This window comes from Protopterus annectens, chromosome 15.part0 (assembly GCF_019279795.1).
Source record: "Protopterus annectens isolate FY-2018-M chromosome 15.part0, PAN1.0, whole genome shotgun sequence".
NCBI lineage: Eukaryota > Metazoa > Chordata > Ceratodontiformes > Protopteridae > Protopterus > Protopterus annectens.
Genome location: NC_056749.1, coordinates 265,889,794 through 265,907,599, shown reverse-complemented (window position 1 = coordinate 265,907,599; position 17,806 = coordinate 265,889,794). Strand labels below are relative to the sequence as shown.

General features: G+C 41.2%; 1 protein-coding gene across 1 annotated transcript in view; it reads left to right on the top strand.

Annotated features, from left to right (window-relative positions):
* The window catches only part of TAF1 (TATA-box binding protein associated factor 1), a 2,792,652-nt gene that overhangs the window by 949,193 nt on the left and 1,825,653 nt on the right, over positions 1-17,806 (top strand). The window contains exon 14 of the mRNA XM_044057257.1: positions 2,480-2,653. Within this exon, the coding sequence (XP_043913192.1) occupies positions 2,480-2,653 (174 nt within the window). The remainder of the gene's footprint in view (positions 1-2,479; positions 2,654-17,806) is intronic.

Sequence of the window (17,806 nt, the reverse complement as noted above, 5' to 3'; positions counted from 1 at the left end):
TTTGTGACGGGAGGTGAAGGTTGTTTGGGTGTCTGCTTTGGAGGTCTCTGATGCTTTTGCAGGTTTTTATTTAGAGCCTCCGAGTATGATTTTGTGTATTTATGTGTATTTTTTGCCACTGCTGTTTTAGTAGGTCTGTATGTGGCTGGAGGTGTTATGCAAGTGTTAACCTTCTCCTCTTGGCTGACTGTTCCAGTGCATCTCTCGCATATGTTAGTGTTTTGTGGTAGGAGGAGAGGGTTGTCTGTGTACATAGGCAGTTGTAACATTGCCTCAGGATACCCAGATTCACCAGCTGGACTGGTGAGTACACCTGCAATTGCCCTTTGGTCATGCCTGAGTAGTAGGATGAGCTGCTTGGTTGGTGAGGGGTGAATAAAGAGCCTTGCCCTGCTGGGCAATCAAGTGTCAGAGTATATTAGTGCTTGGTATTAGGTCTGAGCAAGTGCTAGGCTGTAGGATGCTTTTTGAGTGCTTAGGTTGAGAGTTAGACTAGTTTCAAGGGAAAAACTGAAGAGGAGACTTAGTGGAGCCGGTAATAATTTAACCGTAGCTAACCGGCGCTGCCTGGCACGCAAAATCGTGCAAACACGGTTTTTATAGTAGGGAAATGAAAGAGATAGAAATTAGCCCAAAATGGCCAATAAACTACTAACTTCTTGGCTGGAACCACTCCTCCAGGGACAGATAGGCTGCTCGAAGCTCACCTCTCTCATAGGTGAACAGAGAAACTTGCTTCTATCCAAGTAAGGTATGGGCAACTCAGAAACTGGTATCACAGCCCTGATTTCAGCACTAGCCTGAAAACTGGACTATACTAGCTTAGAAAGGCAGGAAAAAAGGAATTCTTTTTTCTTTTTTTTTGAAAAGATAAGGCAAAAACAGTAAAAAATACACTTAAAACAGCTTTAAACTGCTATAAACGATCAGAAATGGCTATCGCACGTTAGTATGTAGCCTACAACAGTTAAACAAATGATTTAAACAAAAAAATGACTTTTTAAAAGTGCAAGCAGTCAAATAAGTACAATATGTGAAAAAAACAAGCATTTAAAAAACAATAAATGCTGGAAAATCTGCGTTTAGGCATAAAACAGTTAAGTACAGCAAGAAAGTACAGAAAACTGATTCTTAATCACTCCAAAGTCTCTCTTCTAAGGAAGAAGGCTTGAATCAGTTTAAGGCTTTCTATTGCTACCCAGTAGGTTAGTTATAGGAAAGATGGGAAACAAGCGCAGATGTGGTCTTTTAAACCAGAAAGTTGAAAGAGACAGACAAACTGTCCAAATGGTCAATAAACTACAATTTCTGGGCAAAGAACCACTCCTCTCATGGTAGACCGGCTACCTAGTGCTTACCACTCCCACTGATAAGCTAAAAGGCTTTCCTCCAACACAGAAAGGCTTGCGGGGCTGAGAAGCTTACCAACAGTCCTGGATACAGCAACTCTGTATCTGGACTAGGCTAGTTTCAGGAAAGATGGGAAACAAGTGCAAGTGAAGCTTTTAAACCAGAAAGTTGAAAGAGATGGAAAGAAACTGCCCAAATGGCCAGTAGCTACAATTTCTGGGCCAGTAACCACTCCTCTTGTGGTAGATAGGCTACCTAATGCTTACCACTCCCACTGATAAGCTTGAAGGCTTCCCTCCAACATAGAAGGGCTTGGGGGGGGGGGCTTAGAAGCTTACAAAGAGTCCTGGATACAGCAAATCTGTACCTGGACTAGACTAGTTACAGGAAAGGTGGGGAACAAGTACAAACGCAGGCTTTTAAGCCAGCAGGTTGAAAGAGATGGAAAACTGCCCAAACAGCCAAATAAAGTACAATTTCTGGGCCATTTTGTAGGCTGGATAAACGAATGGCTGGTTAATCAAAAAAAGCAAACAAAATAGCATTTATAGATTTTGAATTAGCTAGAATAACAGGATTTGTGTTAGTATACATTTTTCTAATGAATATGAAGTCTAAAACTCAAATGTCTGTCATTATTTAGCCCAGAGGAGGCAGAAGTAGTGTTCTTTTCTGTTGTCTTTTGCTAAGGGTACGGCAGAAATTTGATGGCCGGATAAGAGGGAGTCCTACTGTGTGCTACTTTGGATAAGTTCATTTTCAAGGAGATTTGTCCTTGTCCAGAGTACCAAACTACAGTTTCTACTCTTAATCATTTTGTGTTTATTCACTGCCAGTAATCCTTTCATTTGTTTTCCAGTGAGAACAGCTTTTCTTCATTGTTACTTGCAGATACATAAAAGATCTTCGAAGATTTCCAAGTACAAAACTGTGTAATATAGTAGCATGTTGGCCTGTCTAATTTAACGGCTTGTTTTACTTGCCATGTTTTGATAGATTCTGCTGCATGTTAAATTTCTGACACAGTGATTTTGCTTTTAAATTCACAGAATTTATCAGTATGAAATGTTTAGCCTTGTGGCTTTCATGTTCTCCTTATATAAACCTTTGCTGATTTCATTCTGGTTAGCATTCGATTCCAGCAGTGGAGCTTCGTCAGCCATTCTTCCCTACACACATGGGCCCAATGAAATTGAGGCAGTTTCATCGACCAGTGCTGAAAAAATACTCATATGGAGCATTGTCACAGCCCGGACAGCATTCTGTTCAGCCGTTGCTCAAACACATCAAAAAGAAGGCTAAGGTAAATTTTGTGTGTGTGTGACCGAGTGTTTGTTCATCTGTAATTATTGTATGTTTGATGCGTTTGATTTAACCTGTTGGCATGACTGTACCACTCATTAGTGCCACACAGTGTATTGAGTCTGGGTCTTAAATAACCCCTCAGCATTGTAGAAACTGTATTTTGCAAATATACTTGCTTGAGTTGGTGATAGGTTAGATTGGTGTAAAAGATCCACAAGGAACTTGTCTTAAAAAGGTTTTCTGTTTATTTTTCAACTAATTTTTAAATACATATATCAAAGAATCACAAAGTCAGCAATCTCCCAACTTTGCCTTGCATATTCATCTCCATTTAGTTTTGCTTTTTTTACACCAGTTGATATATTTCCCTTTCTTCATTCTGCATAACATCTTATAATTATTTTCTCATTCATATACCACAGTTTATTATAAAGCACCTACCTTACCCAAGTAGATGGTATCAGGATTGTATTCACATTGTGTAGGACATTCTCTTCTACCCAGCGCTATAATCCATACATAATTTCCATTTTAAGTACTCTAAATAATTCTGTTCTTTTTTTATCAATTTCATGCAAAACTTTTTTCAATGTTTTATTTTCTAGAAAAAACATAGTCATTTCATTTGTTTTGCATTTCTTTTCATTACTAATTCTTTCTGCCATTACTGCGGTGGTGGTGGTGCGGTAGCGTTGTCGCCTCAAAACATAGTAATTTCATTTGTTTTGCATTTCTTTTCATTACTAATTCTTTCTGCCATTACTACGGTGGTGGTGTTGCGGTAGCATTGTCGCCTCACAGTAAGACGCTGTCCTGTTCAATTCTCAGCTAGAGCGTCTTCTGTGTGGTGGCATGCGTGAATGGGAGTACCTTTGTTGAAGGTTGCACGTCAGGGCCGGCAACTCGGCACGTAAAAATTCACTGCCAATCATTAGCGGACTGGAGTTCCGCTGTGGCGACCCCTAACCGGGAAAAGCCAAAAGAAACAACAACTAATTCTTTCTGCCATCTTATGTCTCATTTCTGCTTTTTCAAGAAACATAAAGGAAATTTCTTACCTCATCCTTTTCCTCCTTTGCTCATTATACTCTTTCCTTCATACCCAGTCTTGCACATGATTTCAGTGTGAAATATTGTGATTAATACAATTGTAATGTTTCTATCTCTTTTGCACTTATCATACTCTCTTTCTGTAATTATATTTTGTATTATATTCAGATAAAATAATGTTATCTTATGTTTTTTTCTTTCCCTTCACTCCTTTATTCAGTATTTTTTCATAATGCACATGTAACAATATTTCTTCTATATTGTACCTCATTACTTTGGGTATCTTTTGTTAATTGTAGCAATGTTAATACACAACGGTATATATCTAAACTGCTCATTTCTTCTCTGTGTATAAAATTCCTCTTTTATTAGGTTTAACATTGCATTCCTGAAAGGCAAGGGAAAATACCATAATTAAACTGATCCCCAGATTTACAGTCTTTACCTTTTTCTGTAGGTTAGCTTCCTCAGCAGACAGCAGTAGGTGTATTACAAGGTTCATTATTAAGATGTGTGCTCTTTTATTATATTTATAAATAAAATGCTCCCTCAGAAATTGCACAGACACAGTGGTGCTCACAGGTAGAAAAATATCTCCAGCACTTCATCAGTCAACTAACTCATATAGCTCCTTCAATCCACAAAGTCATTATCCATCATCAGTTGGCTGGTTTTGCCATTATCCACTAAATTCAGCAGCACATTTAAAAATCTAACCACCATAGTTACAACAAATGGGTGCTGACAGTTAACTGAATCAGATATCCAACCAGACAGATTAAATAATAACCTTAAAGTCTTCAAGCATTAAAAATCACAGACCTATTTTCCATAGTAAGAACATTTATGAAAAACTCACAAGTATTAATTTAGACTTGACATAAACAAAGCTGCTGCTAGTATGATCTGGCTCTTTTCTGTTTTATTTAATAGATCTGCATTCAAAACATCAGAAGTGTGCTGACTAGGAATAGCCCTATCAGTGCTTGTAAAAACAAAATGTGCTGAGTTGTGTTAGGACATTCTTCATACAAAACACTATGTTTGTTTGTTTTTTGTTTTTTTTACCCTTTACACCACCAAAGTGAACAGATAAATGTTTCTTAAAATGTTGGTTTGACCTATATAAAAAAAAATCCACATGTGCTTTGGGCAAGATAACATTTTGCATATTACAAATAATAGGGCATGTTGTCAAAAATCATCCCCTAGTAGATGTATTGAAAAAGTGTTTTTTAATAGATGCACATAACCACAACAATTTCCACAGGTGTTAGAACCGTTTAAGGTGTCATTTGGATAAAATGCATGCAGCCTGTCACCCAGCAAATCTAATCCAACATGAGACTGCTCAACACTGATATATGCAGCATTTTCAAACAGCTACAAATGACCTATAGCATTTCTTTACAAAAAGTAAAAAAAATGCCTAAACCAATGAAAGCCTAAAAGAAGCAAAACTAATGGTGTTTTCATCACCAACCCAAAAATCAAATTACTGTGACTTAAAAATGTTATCAGTCAATAATATTAGCGTTGAGGTAGTATGAAAGAGAAAATTATTGGGTATATTCATTGACTATACATTGAGATTCAGTCAGCCTATCCAACATGCAGTTTAAAAAAACATCCGTAAACTAGGACTTCATTATCATGTCAAATATTTTCTATCAGAGGATGCACAATAGCTCAAACCTGTCAACTCCCAAGTCTCCTGTATATACCACCAGTTTTGACTAACTTCTCTTTCAACTAACCATCATCAAAACCGTCTTTCTATTATACTGACACCATTAGTATGTTGCACCTGGACATTCTTCCTTACCAAACACTTGTTGAACCTTTTCCTTACCATGTTTCTGTCCCATCCTTCTCATTTTTAGAAACACACTATATATTATTTAATAAGATATCATGTTTTTGTTTCTTGGTGCATGAAAACACTGAATCTTTATAAACATTCTTAACTCTGTTCACAGTTCCAGAAGGAGTTATCCTTCACCTTTTAATTTTTCTTTTTGATTGCAATTTTAATTTTCTGTTACTCACCCCTTCCACTATACATTCCCACTCTTGGCCATTCTTCTTAATTCCCCTCAACCCAGATTATAATACTAAGTACCTCTTACCTGATTCTAGCGCTATATCACCTTTCCTGTTCCACTCCTTCCCTTCACCCTCCTTACTTACCTTTTATTTCTCATTTTGCATAGTGGCCTCTTTCTTTTTTAACACCTTTACTAAATTATCACTTAAGACATAAGCACAAATACATTAATTGAAAAAAAAAAACATAGTGACCTGTCTCGATCAGCATTTGAAATACCATCTTTGTTCTTTTTCTTGACATTCGGACAAAAAGTATGCATCATTTTGCATTTCCTAATTCTGTTTTACAGTTAGTTGTATTTGCCTATTGTTTTATTATAAAATGTCATTACATATCCACTTCTAGCCAGATGTGTATTGTTTTGATTGGTTACCTTAATAACTCGTTCCTCTTACATTTTCAGTTATGACAATGCCCTCAATATCTTTTACATATGGACTCGTACCTATTTCTTAGCTCTCAGTCCATCTGTTGTTTCACAACATCTAGAAAGTTCTTGTTTTACCTGATATCCTTCTTTCTCTAGAAATTTAATTTGTAGTTTGCTTTTTAACAAGGTCTGAGTTTGTATTTGATAGTTTGCCCATTGCATTTCAGATGGTCTGCCATAAAATATTATTTTTTTACAGCTTTATATATCAGTGTTGCAGATTCAGAAGAAACATCAAAATGGTTCTTGACCCAAGTGAATAGTTACTTTCAAATCTGCATTAACCAAGTCCATTGGCTTTGGTACTTCTAACTCAAAGGAATATCTCTGCGAAACATTTTTCAGGCAGTGGAGACACACTATAAATTTTTCTTCTGTTTTTGCTGTGTCACTGAACTACCACTTGATACTTCTGTATACAGCAATGCTCTTGTTTCCACTCTGCCCTTAATGTAGTGCTTCTCAGTAAGGAAATACTGTCACTCATGTCACTGATGTATGTTTACTGATTTTCACTTCACCTCATTAGAATTACCTCATCTCATTTTACCTCTAGTGTTGATTGCAACAGCAAGGTTCTGTGACTCACTTCTCTCAGGGTACTTTGTTCTAAACTCCTGGTTTATCTTGAGCCGTTTCCACTCTCATCAGCATCATGACTGTCAGATTTGCTACAGCATTGTCACTTCTGTAATCTCCATAGTAATATTGTCCATGACCTGAGTCCGTGGTAAACGTTTTCTTGCCTCTCGTTTGTTTCCTAATCCAAGTGAAGCCCTCGGGGCATTATTTCATTCAGTTGTACCTGTTCTTCAGCCACACACACACACACACACACACACACACACACACACACACACACACACACAGACACACTCATCTGCTGACAGTCACTCTTTTGAATATTCCCATAAAAAGACAGGGTCTTTATTAATATACTTATTTCAACGTTGCATTTTTCCAATTTGTACAGAAATATTTATGCAAACCATAAGTTAAAATTCTGTATTTCTGAAAACAAATAGTTGTAGAAGCATCTATCCATCCCACCCTTTCAACCACAACTGTTATTTAACTTACTTTTGTAAAGGTTGAATGTCCCAGGTTTTGTTATACAGTGATTCAGTATATCTGAACTTATTTTGTAACTATGGACATGTGCAATCTTTTTAGTGTTATACCACATGTGACAGGCTTAGAATAACTGGAAAGACAGTTGGTAGTCTCCAATAGATGTGAAGGACATAAGGTAAACTCTTTAGTAACATTAATGGAGGTAGTTTTAGACAACAATTTCATTTTTTTTGAAGGCCAATTTTTTAGACAAAAGGTAGGTGTGGCTATGGGGGTGGTGTGTGCCCCCACCTTTGCCAATTTGGTCATGTCTTATTGGGAATCCAACATGATTTTTGAAAGTGTATATGCTAAGTATATATCCAAATACACAAGATTTGTGGACAACATCTTTTTGTTTGGCGTGGTAATCTATCCCAATTAGAAGAGTTTTTTTCATTACACCAACAATTCTGTTGGGTTTTTGAATTTTACACATCAGTTTAGTGCAAATGTCATACATTACTTGGATGTGGAGATTTCGTTTGATAATGAATTTAAAATGTTAGTATCAAAAATCTATAGAAAATCCATATTTTCAAACTCTTATATGGATTATTCTAGCTGCCATCCACCTTGCCAAAAAAGAGCGGTAGTAAAAGGACAATTGGTGAAGGCAGCTAAAATGGTAACAAGAGATTCTGATTTTTTGCAAGAAATTGATTTTATAGTGGGTATGTTTTTAAGCAGGGGCTATCAAACCCCTATTAACTAAAATAAAAAATGAAATTGTTGAGAAAAGGAACAGTAAAATTTATTCACCCATTCTAAAAAGGACAGAATTAGATGGTACGGTTCCTGTGACTATAATAAATAGTGCAACGTCTAAAAATATTTATGGTAGAGTTTCTTTTATATGCACATACAATAGGCCACAACTGACCCTGGTAACTATCGCCCCATAAGCCTGACTAGCCTGGTCTGCGAGGCTATGGAGCGCATCATCATGGAACTCATTAACAAAGACACTGGGAACCCTCCAAACACTTGACCCGACCCAGTTCGGCTTTGTTAAGGGCAGATCATGCCTACTAAACCTGGTTGACTTCTTCGAGACAGTCACCAAGACCATGGATGGGGGGAAGGTAGTTAACACAGCCTACCTTGACCTCGCCAAGGCTTTTGACACCATTCCCCACTCGGGAATTATAGAAAAACTCACCAGCCTGAACATAAACCCCTACGTCACGAGATGGGTTGCCAAGTGGCTTACAGCCAGAACTCACACGGTAAGAATAGCGGGCTCCAGGTCCGACTGTAAACCAGTCACAAGTGGTGTCCCACAAGGCTCGGTCCTGGGACCTCTACTGTTCGGCATATACTTCTCAGAAATACAGGCAAACACAGGACTAAGGCTAACCAAGTTCGCCGATGGCTGCAAACTGGGAGCCATAATTGACTCTCCGGCTGACACGGACATTCTCCAAAAGGGCCTTACTGAGATGGACACCTGGTGTCAAAGTCATAGTCTCAAGCTAAATGCCAAAAAATGCATAGTCATCCCATTTGGGAAAAACAAAATGCCCATGAATTACCACATAGGTTGCAGCCCCCTTAATACAGAAGAGGTAATAAGAGATTTGGGGACCCAGGTAGATAGTAATCTCTCATTTGACAATCATATTGCCAAAGTAGTTAGGAAATCCTTCTATGTAGCCCATCTAATTACTAAAGGATCCTCACCTAGAAATAAAGAGGTCATAGTGCCCCTCTACTCGTCACTCATCAGACCCATCATAGAGTACAATGCCCCATTTGGGATGTACCTCACAAGACACTTTCAGCAGCTGGAAAGACCACAAAAGTACCTCACCAAGAGGATTACTGGCCTCAAACATATGTCCTATGCAGCCCGACTGGAAAAACTCCAGCTGTACTCAGTTGCATATCGCTTACTCAGAGGTGATCTCTGCCTGACTTACAAAGCCATGTCCAACTCAGAATTGATGGACATGCTCCACCTAAAGAAATCCAAGTCACTGCCAGCTACGCTCTCTAGTGAGCTAAACCTCGCCACAAAAATAAATAGAACATGCTGGAGGGATAGATTCCTGTCACAGAGACTCCCCATGCTTTGGAACAAAATTCCTGACTACATTAGGCAGAGCCCCTCACTAACACTCTTCAAGAGAAACCTTGACGAGTGGATGGGTAACAGAAAATACACCCCTGGGATCACTTCATTGGCTCTTCTTGACAGAGGCTCAGTTAATTAATCAATGGGGCAGCGAAAGTTGACACACCCTGGCTAGGCTTATAAATGCCCTCGGGCATATAGCCTAGTACCTACCTATGAACCTAATAGAGATATTGTGGCTGTATGTGCAATTATTAAGAAAAATTGGCCTTTATTGACCTCTGATCAGGATTTGTTAGATAGATTTGGAGACACACCCACCTATATATTTAAGAGAGATTTTAATTTTAAAATTCTTTTGGAAAGAGGGTGGGGTCGAATTAAAGATATGCAATCGAACCTTAAAAAAGGAAACTTTAAATGTGGGAGGTGCAATCAATGCACACATTTACTTGAAACCAACCATTTGTTTGTGTTGAATGGTTTTAAAATACACATTCATTCACATTATAATTGTTGTTCCAAGAATATAGTATATTTTGCCAAGTGTTTTGACTGCACTGCCTTCTATGTGGAAAACCTGCTAGGGTTTTTAAAACCAGACTATATGAACACATCTCTGATATTGCTAAAATGGTGAAAACAGATGCACTAAGTAGACATATTAAGAGATACAGTGGTCATAAATTTCGATTTTTACTGATTCAACAAGTAACTAATGATGTACAGAACAGGGTGATACCAGAACAGTTGGAGGCATGTGAGTTACGTTGGCAGTTGAAGCTAAATGCCACTGTTTTTCTAGGTTTAAATGAATGCACTTGTATATTGTGTATATTAAAATGAAAAGATATGGTTGTTTTTATAAATATTAAATTAATTTATTACAATATATAATCTAATAGATATTTATATATTGTTATATATACGTTATGTAATACATTTTAATTATTTTATAGTAAAATTAGGTGATGTCTTTTTAAATGCAATGGTGTAATTAAATGTAATTAATTGATTGATTGGTGAGGGTATATCTTAATTAATTCTTTGTTCAGAAAAGACCTGAAAGTGTCTCAAAATATTCCATAGCACTAAAAATTGCCTTTGGATTTATCAGATATAAAATGTTATCTGCAAATAAGGCTAACTTTTCTTGAGTTACCATACTAGTTAGATCCTTGAACTTGTGAGCCCCCTTATTGTCGTTGCAAGTGTAAATGTAAAGCAAATAATAAAGGGGAAATGAGACACCCTTGCCTACTTCTTGATTGAAACATAGCTTATTGCCGAGCAACCCTCCCATCGTAATTTTTGCCTCTAACTCTTTGTATATCCTCCTAAATAACCATATTATTTTATCAGGGAATGCAAATGGATTTATTGCCCTATTCATAAAATCCCAGCTGAGCTGACTCAGTCGAATGCTTTTGCTGCATCAAGACCCTACAACAATAATGGTTTCTTCCTACATTCTGCTTCTCATATCATCATCATTTTTCTTTTAATGTTGTCAGATGTTTGCCTCCCCTGTACAAAACCACACTGACCCATTGCCTATCAGTGTTAGCAAAGCATTTGCTATTCTTTTAGCTAGTATAGACATAAACACTTTACAGTCATGGTTTAAAATTGAAATTGGTATACATGAAGAGGGTGAAAAGGGTCACTGCCCTCTTTGGGGTAATATAGCCACTCCAGTTTTCTGCCAAGATGCTGGTACTTCCACACCTTTAAAGTACAACACCTCAGTATTGATAATAGCCTGTCATTATTTATAAGGTTATTAACATTTAAAGAAAGACAAAAAATGACCCTTTCCTTTGTTCCTCTTGTATGTTTAATACTTGGCTTTTTGTTTTCTTGCCCTTGCTTTTCTCCTGATAGAAATATCCAAAGGGCCATCTTCTGTCACAAACACATCCCATATTTCCTAATTTCTGGAATATCATTATCTCCATCTTCATTAGATTAGTCAGTAATAATTTTATCTGTTGTTCTGTTTTTCATAAGACATCTTCTCACTGTGTCTTATTTAAGACAGGAATGTCAGCAATCTTCTCACTGTGTCTTATTTAAGACAGGAATGTCAGCATTTTTCTCATTTGTGTTGTCAGGTTTATCTTGGTCATAATTAAACCATATGTGTCTACTCCATTTATATTTATAACCGCTTAAAGTACATTTTTTCTGAACATGTCCCATCATACCACATGGATTAAACCTATGTTTTGTATATTTCCCAATTGGAGGGGTGGTATCTACAGAATAGTATCAAATTTGGGGTTGATCTATATACCTTTATGCGTCCCTGATCCTTGCTGTACTCACTACATAGGGCCAATGTTGCACAGATTCTCTGCCTTTTTATATATATCTATATATATATATATATATATATATATAATGTCCACATTTCTCACCCAACATTTTCTATTCCCTTTTCGTCATTATATATTTTTTTTTGACAGAAAAGATATTTGCACAGTACTGCAACAAATTTTCCCCTTTATCATTTTTAGTAAGAACAAAAAGGGGGAAATTGATAAGGTATATTAACAACATTGTTCTCTGTATTTGGCCTTTTAGGATTTGGCTGATGTCCTAGAAAAATGATCTCCTTAGGTTGCTGTTCCGTAAAGTGTAAAATGTTAATTAAAGAAAGTTATAAATAAATAAATTCAAGTCAAATGTATGATCATTCATCCTGGAAATATGATCCTTTATTCAAACGTAGCATCCAGTGAGCACTTTTGATTTAAACAAATTGGGTGGTATTCTGAATTTATACTTTCATTAAAAAAACAAACAAAAAAAAAACGATGTTAAGTTGTCAATCTCGCCTTCATTCTTGCTGGATGGTTTCGGAGCCGATCCTCGGCTCCGACTCGGCACTTGCTTAGCTTGAGAACTCCTTTTACCAGCTCGAGGCAACCCTATATCCCATGATGCAAGGCGGGACTACCTCCAGATCTCGTTTGCCGCTTTGCGAAGAGGTCTCCTTTTTGCCAGCTGAGGTAAGTTTGAATTTTTCAAACAGCTTAGTCAGGGTTTATCTCTCCCTTGTGCCAGAGCCGATCTTTCTTCTCAGGTGGTAGGGTCGGTTCCGACACCCAATCTGCTGTTGCCTTGTCGGCTCCGGCTGGAGCCGACATATTATCCAGTATCGGAGCCGAGAAGCCTTCGGCTCCATCTGGAACCCAGAGGACGTCGGCTCCGATGGCTTCGTCCAAGAAGAGATCTCGGTCCCCTTCTTTGGAGTCTAGCCACTGCCCGGGTCTCCTATTTTGTCGGAGCGGAGTCATCGGAGCCGATCTTCGAGATCTTCCAGGCTGTCTGACCACGATTTAGAGAGGGTGGTAAGCAGGCTGTTGAAGTCGCAGGCACTGGCCCAAATCCTCCATAGCCCGTCTCAACAGACTTCGCTATTGTTTTACCCTTGAACTTCCTCCTCCGACTCCCTCCAGAGTTCGGAGCCGGAGCTTCGGGACAGCGACTGTCGGCGCCGAACCGATACATCCTTTTCCGCTCCGCTGCTTCGCCCGATCTCTTCCATGAGACCTTCCTTGGAGGGATCCGCCGCCGAGTTTCCTTGTCGGCTCCGAGGGGCTAGTGGCATCGGACCCTTGTCCGACCCACTGTCCCTCTCGGGCTTCGCTTGGTAAGCTCGGCACCGACATCGGCCTCAGAGCCTTCCTCTCAGTGGAGCCGGGAATTCCTATTTCCTTGAACGGGAATATTCCGCCTCCTGGGAAGGGAGCCTTTGAGGTGATGAGGAGTGTCCTGGCACCTGAGCCAGGTCAACGGTCCATCCCTTTAGCTCCTCCCTCTTCGGTGCCTGTAGACGCCTCTTGCCAGCCTCTTGCTCTCAGGCCCAGGGATCCATCGCCCAGGTTTCCCATTGGGAATAACTTCCTCTTCCAAGGTTTCTCCTGATCCTGCAGGGGAACCCTCGGAAGAGGACGTGTAAGAGGAAACACACAGACTCCTGAGTCTACTACATCTGATACCGACTTAGATGAGTCGGAGAGTTCCCCACGGTCCCCCTCTGAGGATGTCTCCTTTTCAGATATCCTTGAGCTCCTCAAACAGAGGGGGAATTGGCCCTCCAGTGACCCCTCCGAGGATGAGTCGGTATACCTGGAGGCTTTTGGATCCCGACCTCCACCTCCTGGGTGTCTCCGCCTTCGACCCACTTATGCAGGTAGTGGCTCGGAAGGCGGGCAGCTCCAGATTCTGTGGAACCTGTCCCCAGGAGACCATCCAAATTTATTACGGCCCCTACAGACAAGCAGTTTCTTCTAAGGGTGTCTCTGTGGATGCTATGGTGGTGGCGGCGGCCACCAAGAAGGAACTTGCGGATCCTTCAGTACCTGTCCATCCTCCTAACAAAGATTCTAGGACCATGGACAGGTATGGAAAGCGGATGTTTTCTTCAGTGACCTTTGCTATGCTCGCTGAACTACCTTTGTCACTTCACCAGGCTTCAAAGAGATATTCTCAAGGAACTAGGTGAAGTGGTCCAGGATCCTTCTGCTGCTGGGGCTCAAGAAAAGATTGCCTCACAACTAGCAATCCTGAATTCCTTAACCAACTCCTCCATGCGGCTCATATCCTATGCAGCCGATGGAGCGAGCAGAGCCGCAGTCACAGGAGTGGCTCTTAGACGCCAAGCCTGGATGCGGCTTTGTAATTTTGGACTTTAAGGCGCCCTTCACCAATACCTCCTTTGACGGTTCGGCTTTGTTCGGACCTCAGGTGAAGGAAACCTTGACCAGGTGTGAGCAGGACGGCAAAACTCTTTCTGCCGTTGGAGTCCATTTTTCCACCCTTCTAGACCCTATCCCAAGGGTCAGAAGGAGGGAAGATGTGGTTCAGAGCCCAAGGAGCTGCGCCGACACACGGGTCAGCTTTACCCCCAGAGGCAGGGGGTAACAATAATAGACGCCCTAGAGGCAGAGGGGGTCCTCAGAACCAGGGCAACAGGGAGTCTCTTCCTGAGAAGCCCTTTCAGCACCCCTGGTGTTGCCCACTGTCTACCCTTGGAGGCAGTCGGGAAGGATTTTGCTGTACCCAGTAGCCTGGCTGCCTTTCACAAGATTTGTGGGTACAGTCGATCATATCCGAGGGTTACAAAATCCCTTCAAAGGTATCCCAGACTCACCAATCCCTTCCAGACATCTCACCCGTCAAAGGATTTGGCAGAACAGGAGGTTTCAAAGCTCCTAGAAAAAGAGCCGCCCAGACTGTTCCAGCAGACCAAGTAGGATCCGCGCCTACTGAGATTCTTTTGTTCCCAAAAGGACGGGAGATTGGAGACCAATATTAGACCTGAGCAATCTAAACAGATTTGTAAAAAAGGTCACGCTTCAGTCCATTCTGCCCTTTCTGGGCAAGGACTACTGGATGTGCTCCATAGACCTCCAGGACGCGTACTATCACATAAAGATACACAGGCGCTCCAGGAAGTTTCTCAGCTTTCGGCTAGGGACCAGTCATTATCAATTCAGAGCCCTGCCCTTTGGCCTCACTTCAGCCCCCTAAGTGTTTACCAAATGCATGGCAGTGGTCACAGCTCATCTGAGATGTCAAGGATTCCAGGTGTTTTCTTATTTGGACGACTGGCTCCTCTCCACCACCACCAAGCATCAGCTTCTTCAGAGCAGAGACTACACTCTGCAGCTTTGCAAAAGTTTGGGAATTTCAGTGAATTTCGAAAAATCTTCTGCTGCCTTGCCAATCTATCATCTTTATAGGCGCAGAATTAAACACCATCAAGTTGTTAGCCAGACTAACAGATCAGAGAATTCTGGACATCCAAAAATACGCTCGGATTTTATTGCAGAGCAGCAAAGTCAAAGCCAGATTGATACTAAAAGTTCTAGGTCGTATGGCTGCCATTGTTCTTCTACCACTGGCTCGCTTCCACATGCGTCTTCTGCAGTGGATGTTATTCACTCAGTGGTCGCTCCACAGTCTTCCGATGAGACACGAAATATTAGTCACACAATCGCAGGACTCATCTGAACTGGTGGATATCTTCCTCTTATTTATCAGGGCCGACCATTTGTTCCCTCCTCCGCTGCCACAGTCACTACGGATGCCTCTCTGATCGGGTGGAGGGGGCATTATCAGGGCAGGATGGTCCACGGACGGGCAACCCATAGAATACCATCTGCACATAAATGTCCTAGAGATGAGAGCGGTGCTTTTAACGCTGCAAGCCCTCAACGACTTTCTTCCTGGGACTATTAGTGCAAACGGACAACATGTCCGTGGTCTGGTACATCAACAAGCAGGGCGGGACCAGGTCCTATCCTTTGTGTCGAGAAGCTCTCAGACTTTGGCAATGGGCAATCTCCTCTCATCGGTTTCTGATAGCAATGCACATCCCCGGCAGGTCCAACCTCTTGGCGGACAGGCTGAGCAGAGCCATTCTCATGCCTCACGAGTGGTCTCTCAGTCAATCTATAGTGGACCAGATTTTTCTGAAGTGGGGCACACCTTGTTGTGATCTTTTTGTTACACCCCAAAACAACAAGTGCCCCGACTTTTCACCCTCTTTTCCTACCAGGCCAACCCTGAGAGACTTTCTAACCCAGGATTGGCCCCGGGACTTCTGCACGCTTTTTCCTCCTTTTCCTTGATTCCACAAGTCATTCAGAAAGCCACCGTTTTGAGGGCCAAGTTGATTCTCATTGCCCCTTACTGGCCTCGACAAATTTGGTTTCCGTCTCTGCATCGTCACCTCCTGGTGCAGCCTTGGCATCTGGACCAAGTTCCGGATCTTTTGATCCACCATTCGGGTCAACAGCACTGGGCCATTTGTTCTCTCAACCTCACTGCTTGGTTGCTCCACTTCCTTCCCTAGCCAGGCTTCCTATGATCTCTGATCCTGTCAGAGATATCTTAGTAGCTTCTTTGAAGTCGTCCACCAGAACCGTTTATGCTAGCAAGTGGCGACGTTTTTCCCTTTGGGCAAACTCCAGAAATATTGATCCCTTTACTGCTCCTGTGCATTCTGTTTTAGATTTCCTGGCTGAAGTTTTTCAGTCAGGATCTTCTTCATCTACAGTAAAAGTTCAACTGGCGGCTATTTCCAAGTATCATGTTGGCTTGCAAGATCATAACATTATGTCACATAGACTATGCAAAGCCTTTCTGAGAGGAATTTTTCTCCTGAAGCCACCAATAAAACATCCTCCTCCACAATGGGATCTGAATTTAATGTTAACATCCTTGATTTTACCACCCTTCGAACCGTCTGCTTCATGTTCCTTGAAGTTATTGACCTGGAAAACTATATTTTTACTGGCTGTCACTTCAGCAAGAAGGGTTTCCGAGATTCAAGCTCTCTGCATCCGATGTTCTTCGTCTTCCATTGCTGCAGTCCTGACCATTGGGTATAGTCCGCGTCCCAGTCGGCCCGAATACCAGAGTATAAGGCTGACGTCGGTCATGGCGCCTTAGACTGACGACAGTACGCCAGGGTACTAATGCGCATGACCGACGCCATTTCTCAGTCTTTTGCCGCATGGTCCGATGCAGAAGCAATTTTGCGAGTGCAGGTTGGCGTTCTGAGATTTTCCTCAAACCGGAGTTTCAGACCGAAACAGAGTTGGCTAAGTACCCGCTAGGGAACATTTTGGTTTTTCTTGCCTCAGTATTTAACCGGGTGTCAGAAAAAGTGAATAACTGTATTTCTTGTGGGAAGCAGATACCGCATAGGGATGATAATACAGTGTGTATACCTTGTTTAGGGCCTGAGCACGACGTTGTTGGTTGCCGCCTTGTGCTAGATTTAACAAGCGCACTATTAAGAGGAGGCTAGATTGTGCTAGGTTAGTGTTTGGGAAGCTGCAATTATAATATGCCGCCGGATGCTCCGACGCCCGCTTCATCCAAGAAGCGCAAGGACAAAACAGTGAAGCCTAGGGGTGAGGAACCGCAGTCCCGGGCGTCGGTTCTTTAGAAGGCTCAGGGAGCCAGAGGTTTTGCCAGGAGTCTCTATGGAGTCTCAGGCAGATACTTTACTGTTACAGGATGTGCCCTCTCAGGAGGTAGGCCAGGCTGAGGGGCTTCTCAGGTAACTGTTCTTCCCTCTCTTCCCAAGGTAGTTAGGGCCTCCTTCTGTTGCCAAAGCTTCTTTTAGAGGTAGGCCAAGTTCAGCTTCTGTGGGGGCTTCTCCTAGCATTTCGGCTCTGTGCCTAAGAAACATATGCTTAAAATGGCAGAAGATTTGATTACTCTGATTAGAGGTTCTATGCCCCGCCTGATAAGAGGCCTAGGGTGGAACAGGAGTTTGATAGTTTTGAACAGTGTTCACAGGCTTCAGAGTCTTCTGTGGAAGACTTACAAGAGTTTCCTACTTATT